Here is a 7,385-nt window from a genome sequence, read left to right as displayed (position 1 = left end):
GGCTGCAGCTCACTCAGTGCCTAGCATGATGTCTGTCTGCACCAAGCTCATGAAAAAAAAAATGAATAAATTTTGTCCAGTGTACAAAGGAACATTAACAAACATGGCAAGAGATTGGATAGTGAAAAGAGTTTAGATCAATCATTCTAGGGGAAGGAACAGCTGAATTTGAAAAGCTGTATGATTCTATGAGCTGTCAAAAAATAAGTTAAGGGAAATCAAAGCTCATACTAATGTATTTTCTTAAATACAAAAACTAATTGCAATCAATTACTAGGACTAGATAGAATATATCTCCCCAAAGCCAGGTGTCTATTAAAAAAGAGGCAAAAGCAGTCAAGCATTCGACCTTCTCTTACTTAACATTCCCCAGACATCCAGCTACTCTGATGGGAAGGGTAACAGCACGGACTCTCAAGAAGCTGCCAGCTGCCTGCGAACATTCTGCCCAGAATATTTGCTGAGATTCTATTGAGAGCAGAGTGGAACATTAAACCCTCAAGGGATTAAACAAAAAGAGAGAGAGACCTATAAGGTCCTCGTTATTTGAGTTATCAGGGGCTGTGTATCATGGGCTGACAGGCAGATCCATAGACAAACGACACACACACATACTAAATACTTGCTAAATAAGTGTTCACCTAGTGGCTCCCCTACACTCAGCCTGTCCTGCTGGCGCTGAGTGCCGGCACGGAAGCACTTGCTAGCGGAATGAATGATTGAACGATTTGAATGGACAGAAGAGGGGATTCAGCAGGTTGCCACATTAGATGAAACAATCACAGCATCAAGTGACGTTAGTGTATTTATTCTGGCGGATCTTAATTGATTTGTGAGCGCACACCACTCTTTAAGGGCCCGCATACAGGCAGGGAGCTCTGGGGAGGGACACAGTTACAAAGAAGAAAAGAGAGCCTTCCACGCCTCGGCCAGGGGCGGGTCGCGTGCAGACCCGGGGTTAAGGCGAGCGGGGCTGGAGGCCGCGGGTCCCGTGTCCGCGTCCAGGTCGGCCTAGGCCTCCTGTGCTATAAATACTGCTGCCCACATGCTGCGGAGACACGGTGTTCCCTGCGCTCGCGGGACAGATAACATGAATTTGCCCTTTAAACGTCCCAAGTAAAGGCACAGCCCCTAGCCCACCCCTGCCTCCCGGAAGCGCCTTCGCCCCCGTTGCCCTCTGCAGAAGAGGGGGCGGGCCAGGAGGCGGGGCTCCGCGCACCCGCCTAGCCAATGAGCTGGGCGCGCGGGGCCCCGGGGCCCCGCCTCCTCTCGCGAGAGCCTGGGCGGAGTATATAAGGCGGGCAACGGGGCGAGGTGAGCGGCCCCTTCGCGTCGCGCAGGGTCTGGAACAAGGGGAGCCGGGGCTGCCCGGGCGGAGAGAGCGAGAGCGCGTCTCGCGGAGGCGGTGTGCGCCCGGCTGTCAGCATGAGCGATCAGGCTCTGAGCTTCCTGAAGGACTTCTTGGCCGGCGGCGTGGCCGCTGCCATCTCCAAGACTGCTGTCGCCCCCATCGAGAGGGTCAAACTGCTGCTGCAGGTGAGGACTGTGCGGGCGCGAGCGGGGCGCGGGGCGCGGGGCTGAGCGCGCGGGGACCCGGCGAGCCGTGGGGCGCGAGGCCGCCCCCCCAAATCTGCGCTAGGCCCCGGGCCCGGCGCACGGCCTGCGCGAAGGGGAAGGTGCCCTCTGCGCAGAGACAGGTCCAGCGTCAGTAGCGGATTCCTGGTGTCGGGTGGCGCCCCGCGTGCGGGTGTCTATATATGGAAACCCACCCGGGGTAGGTTGCAGCCAGCCAGATCCTGCTCCGGGGACAGCGCGGGCACTCGGGCCTTTTGGGTCGGCCTCACCTTTTGATTTTCAGAGCCCCTTGCACTCTCTTCCCAGCATCCACCTTTTACGATTAACAACATCGAAATAATTATTACTCAAGATTATTACTTGTTATTACTCAAGTGTCCGGTGCGCTATGCTATAGCCGACATTATTCTATTATTCATTCATCTTTGTATGACCTCTGTAAGACAGATATTGTTTCCCCCATTTTGCACATAAAGAAACAGGTCTTGAGAGACCAACACTTTTCAGAATAAACTCAGATGGCCTTATTCATTCTTTCCCAAATCTTTTCCTCCCCAGCCCTGATCTCTGAATGGCTTGTCCTTCATCATCTCACTCCCCTTTTTTATTTCACTTGCTTCAAAAAGCAAGGACCCCTCCATGAGGAATTGGGCATTCTCAATTTGGGAGTCAAAATGATCAATAACAAGAAAAAACCCCGACAAATTGCCCACAGCCACAAACCCCTCAATAATTGATTATTTGGATATGCTTGGAAAATGTCAGGCTCCAATGCTGAGTGGATTCCTTCTTCTTCTTCTGTTAGAACACCTACTACTTAGAGACTGCATATCCAGGGAGACTAAAGAGAGACTGAGGAATCCTCACCTTCTGCTCATCATATCTGTCAGATCAGAGCAGGTGTCCCTTGGGCCAGGGATCTTTAATTATTTCTGTCTCCCAGTAATAAACCCTTAGTACAGTTCTGGCACCTAGGGAAAATGCAGCAAATCAATGTTTCCCTTTACGTAATCAAAATCATCCTTTTCAGTGTATTTTGGAGCAGAACTGTTTCTCTCAAATGCCATGGTAATTGAGGCAAAACTGGGTTTAGGGGACTCAATGTCCAAGTAGCTAAGACTTCAGTTTACTCAGCGTTCATTTTATTTCCCCATACTTTTTAAAACAAGGAAATCTGGAAGCGCAAACCTTCTTGTTCTCCTGCCCTCTTCTCTCTGCCCTCCCTGTCCCCCATCTCCCTCCTCCCCCTCCCCCCTCCCCCCTGCAGGTCCAGCATGCCAGCAAACAGATCAGTGCCGAGAAACAGTACAAAGGGATCATTGACTGCGTGGTGAGAATCCCTAAAGAGCAGGGCTTTCTCTCCTTCTGGAGGGGTAACCTGGCCAACGTGATCCGTTACTTCCCCACTCAAGCTCTCAACTTCGCCTTCAAGGACAAGTACAAGCAGATCTTCCTGGGGGGCGTGGACCGGCATAAGCAGTTCTGGCGTTACTTTGCTGGTAACCTGGCCTCTGGTGGGGCAGCTGGGGCCACCTCCCTCTGCTTTGTCTACCCGCTGGACTTCGCTAGGACCAGGCTGGCTGCCGACGTGGGCAAGGGTGCCGCCCAGCGGGAGTTCACTGGTCTAGGCAACTGTATCACCAAGATCTTCAAGTCTGATGGCCTGAGGGGCCTCTACCAGGGTTTCAACGTCTCGGTCCAGGGCATCATTATCTACAGAGCCGCCTACTTTGGAGTCTATGATACGGCCAAGGGTGAGAGAAGGGCGTCATGGGGCACAGAGCGGAGGAGGGTGCGTGCAGAGAGGATCCTGAGGGGTGTCTAACTCATAAAGGACTTTATCGTGTTAATCTCACTTTCCCCTAGCCCCTGGGCTAAACTGCGGAGGTGGTGAGGTGGGGATCAATAGCTAGGGGACTCTCCTTGTCCTCTCCTGAACTACCCTGGCCTTGAGTTACTCGGAGAGGGCGAAGGGGGTGCCTGGCTCCTTTTATCAACTACCAAGTTTAACTTGGAGCCACTTCAACATGTCCTGTGCGCGGGGCACCGCTCGGGCTTTGCGGGTCCAGGGAGGGTTGGCAGCACCAGCTTGTGTTGGCTGCCTGGTTACTCCTGAGGCACCCGACGCGGGGCGGGCTCTTCTGGAAGGGTGGGGCGTGGAGTTGCGGTGCCCTGTTCTCCGTCCCCACCTGCTTTTTGCTCAGCTGCTCGGAGGAGGAATCACGTCATGGCCATTTGGCTTCTTGGCTCTGCCCACAGGGATGCTGCCTGACCCCAAGAATGTGCACATTATCGTGAGCTGGATGATCGCCCAGACTGTGACAGCGGTCGCGGGGCTGGTGTCCTACCCCTTTGACACCGTCCGCCGTAGGATGATGATGCAGTCTGGCCGGAAAGGGGGTAAGCCCAAGACCCACGAGAAATCTTACTTTTCTGCTCAAGGAGAATGCTAGTCAGTGCTCTTTACAGCCTGCATTCTTCTAAGTTGTTAGAATTGAGATTAAAATTTAAGAAAGATTGTGATGAATCCTCCCTAATGTTCTAAACTATTCCTTTAAAGATTTGGTTTGTTTTTACCAAAGAAGTAAGAACACCGAAAATGGGATATGGTTTGGTTCACTGGTTTGTGAACTTAACTAGGTAGCTAGCATCACAGAGGCCTTAGGCCTTTTTCCCTTAGAGCCTGGGTGCAGAAATAGGGGAAAAAAAATTGAAGTAATCAGCCAGTTTATTTAAAAATGCTTCTTACTTAGTTTTATAAGTATTATTGGGGAGAGTGATTTAGCTGGGGGAGAGATGGCCTCCAGCAGTTTGTGGCAATAGGAAAAGTTTTGGCTTCGATAAGTTGAAACATAAGAAATTGCCATTGTAATAGTAAGAAACACTGAGTATAATTAGTTTCATCTGCTTCAACCTAATAATTGTATCTCTTGCTTTGTAAAAGTATAATCTGAGATTGGATCTCAGTTTTCTCATCAATAATAAACAGGACCCCCCAGCTTAATACTTCTGCTCCCCCCTGCTCCCTTCCTGTTTCTCTGTTTGACTTATGTGAATTAGCTGGTTCATTGCCCCAGTTCTTCACTTGATCTTGAGTTGAACTAGGAATCTAGACACCCCACCCAGTGGTTATGCAAGAGGAGGGGCTGTCCCATTGAATGTGCTTAGAGCTGGGCAGAAGACTCAAAGTGACCTTTTATAACACTGAAAACAAACTGTGCAGCTGTCTTTCAGAGGACAAGTCTCTTTCCTCCAGAATTATGGAGCCCTTACCAACAATGTCTGTTTCCACAGCGGATATCATGTACACTGGGACAGTGGACTGCTGGAGGAAGATTGCAAAAGATGAAGGACCCAAGGCTTTCTTCAAAGGTGCCTGGTCCAACGTATTGAGAGGCATGGGCGGTGCTTTTGTATTGGTATTGTATGATGAGATCAAAAAGTTTGTCTAATGTGATTAAAACTCAAGTTCATTGGTTCCAGATCCATTGTGTGGTTTAATAGACTCTTCCTAAGCGGAAGTAAAAAGAAAGATCTGGGATGAAACCAGATTGAAAGGAATACCCCAGAGGGGGAAAAAAAAGTTTGAGTATTCATTAAACCACAAATGTATTTTGTATTTATTTTACATTTAAATTTCCACAGCCGATAGAAAATAACTTATCATACTTATATAATTAACTGAAGAACTGATCATGAATAACTTAATGTGAAATGTCAATAAAGACCACTTAATGCATGTTCTCTATTTTACTGAATTCTTATTAACTGCCAAATAGATTAAAATCATAAGACCATAAATCTTATTTTCTAGCATGACTCATTTATATAACTCAGTGGACAAGCTTCTAAATATCAGATATTACACTGTGTTATCATGTGAACACCTAGAGTACTTCAGAGTTATGGTTTTCAAACTGAAATAGGTTATGTTCTTTCTCTTCACCTTACACCATACTGCTGCTGTAGCCTCTTAGCGGTAACATGGATTGTGGCTTCCATAATCTCACTGTATTTTATGCACTTTTCACACAGTCTTCAGGAACTCTGAGATTCCACTAAAAGCTGTAAATCAAAGTTTCAGGAGCTTTGCATGGTTAGGAAGTGCTATCAGTGCCTTTAGAGAACTGTGATACTTGGAATTTTATGACAGGTGGACAGTAGTCATTGAAATCAGTTAGCAAGCTAGCACTGAAATCCTGTTGGTGCCTGTGGAAGATACAAAAAGGCAGAAGCCCACTGGGAAAAAAAAGCTTAAGTGGGATTAGGAGAGAGGAGTGACATGGCATTGTTAAATAGTGTAACATTTAATATCAGTACAATGAATCTTGGCTGAGGAGAACCAGAAGCCAGAGGGAACTGGGGAACTGGGGAGAAGGATAGAAGCTAGGCCTTGAAAGAAAATAACCAGATGTAGATACATGGGTATAGAAAATATCTGCCAGCACTTCTTTTCTGCAACAATTTATCAAGACCTGGAGGAAAAGTCAGTTTGGGACTTGACTCTGGTAAGTCTGTGAGCAAGAGGAAAACAAGGACAATTTCATGTTGGACAGGAAGCATTTTGGGTCCAGAAGACCACACGGTTCATAGGGTCCTCGCTTTCTGGGAGTGACCTGTGGACACAAGCCCCTACTTGCGGGGTGAAGCCTGGAGGGCAGGCATGTGTCTTCACGGTTCTGACAGGTGGCTGAGGGGTGCCTCTGCACGCTCTGTTCTCGACTGGCCTCCTCCCCAAGCTCTTACGCCTCTTCACTCCTGCCTCCCTGGTAAAAAAAAAAAAAATGGCTGCCCTGTTCTATTCCATTAGCTAAGGTCTGAGTTTTGCCACGTCCAAGGTTACATCCATCTTAATCTAGCAGTTGTCTCTGCCAACAGAAAGCCTCTCAAGCCCGCCTCAAAGCCAGGTCGCAAGTACGGGTCATTAGGGGCCTTTGGATACGTGGCTCATTGGCTTTCCATCCTAAAGGTGATCTGAAAAGTCCAAGCTCTGCTGCTGATGGAGAGAAAAGAGGGCAGGCTAGTAGGACAAATGCTTCTGTGGAGTGAGTGGCTCTCCAGAGAAGGCCAGCCCTGAGAGTTAGCGCAGAGGGAGGCAGGTTGGGGGGGGGCGGTGTGGAAGCAGGTGGGCAGTGTGAGCAGTGGAAGGCCCGGGGGCCCTCTCTGGCAGGAACAGGAAGTAGAGAAGGGGATTCAACATTGACTTAACAGTGTGATTATCTCCCTTCTGTGTGTGACCCAGAAGTCAGCCTCCCCGCTTCACGCGAGTGTTAACCCCTGTGGCCTCAGGAATGGATGTGTAAGGAGCCTGTGGAGTCAGGTCCTTAACGACCCGGAGCTCCCAGGTCCCTCAACCTTGGATGGCAGCACCTCCCTGGACTGCCCGGTCTTGACAATCCCCTCACTGTGGGTCCATTCCCCCAGGAGGTGTGTGAAAGTTGTGGAAATGCAGCTGGAAGGCTGAGAATTGGAGAGTGATTCTGAGAGTCTCTGGGGTGGGGGGGAAGGGTCACACCTCTGGGAGGCCTCCTGCAGCAGGAAGAAGGAACCAGGGACAGGGCGGGCCCTGCAGTCCCAGCTATCTCATCCCTTTGGCTGGATATGGGAGACTGGAGATTGTGAGCACCCCTGCTGCCTGCCGTCAAAAGCAAAAGTAAATCTCTGGAAGAAAATATCACCTAGAGCAGGGGTCAACAAACTTTTTCTCTGAAGGGCAAGGTAGTAAATATTTCAGGCTGTGTCGACCAGATGGTCTTTGATAGGGCAACTCTGCCCTATTGCAACAGCGCCCTTGACTAGACACAAACCCA

At 49.4% G+C, this 7,385-nt stretch overlaps 1 protein-coding gene across 1 annotated transcript; it reads left to right on the top strand.

Annotated features, from left to right (window-relative positions):
* Positions 1 to 1,320: 1,320 nt before the first annotated feature.
* On the top strand, positions 1,321 to 5,314 carry SLC25A4 (solute carrier family 25 member 4). Its single transcript, XM_081521810.1, has 4 exons — positions 1,321 to 1,536; positions 2,843 to 3,329; positions 3,835 to 3,975; positions 4,870 to 5,314. The coding sequence occupies exons 1-4, from the start codon at positions 1,426 to 1,428 to the stop codon at positions 5,025 to 5,027; spliced, it is 897 nt and encodes a 298-aa protein (XP_081377936.1). The 5' UTR covers positions 1,321 to 1,425; the 3' UTR covers positions 5,028 to 5,314.
* Positions 5,315 to 7,385: the final 2,071 nt, after the last annotated feature.

This window comes from Giraffa tippelskirchi, chromosome 8 (genome assembly GCF_054371585.1).
Source record: "Giraffa tippelskirchi isolate mGirTip1 chromosome 8, T2T-mGirTip1v1.2.pri, whole genome shotgun sequence".
Classification (NCBI taxonomy): Eukaryota; Metazoa; Chordata; class Mammalia; order Artiodactyla; family Giraffidae; genus Giraffa; species Giraffa tippelskirchi.
This window is presented reverse-complemented; position numbering and strand designations above follow the sequence as displayed.

Bases quoted from the DNA above. Each gene is read 5' to 3' on its own strand.
- SLC25A4 (XM_081521810.1), top strand. From the start codon at position 1,426: ATGAGCGATCAGGCTCTGAGCTTCCTGAAGGACTTCTTGGCCGGCGGC. The intron at 1,537-2,842 runs GTGAGGACTGTG...TCCCCCCTGCAG, and splicing joins GGGTCAAACTGCTGCTGCAG to GTCCAGCATGCCAGCAAACA. The intron at 3,976-4,869 runs GTAAGCCCAAGA...CTGTTTCCACAG, and splicing joins GCAGTCTGGCCGGAAAGGGG to CGGATATCATGTACACTGGG.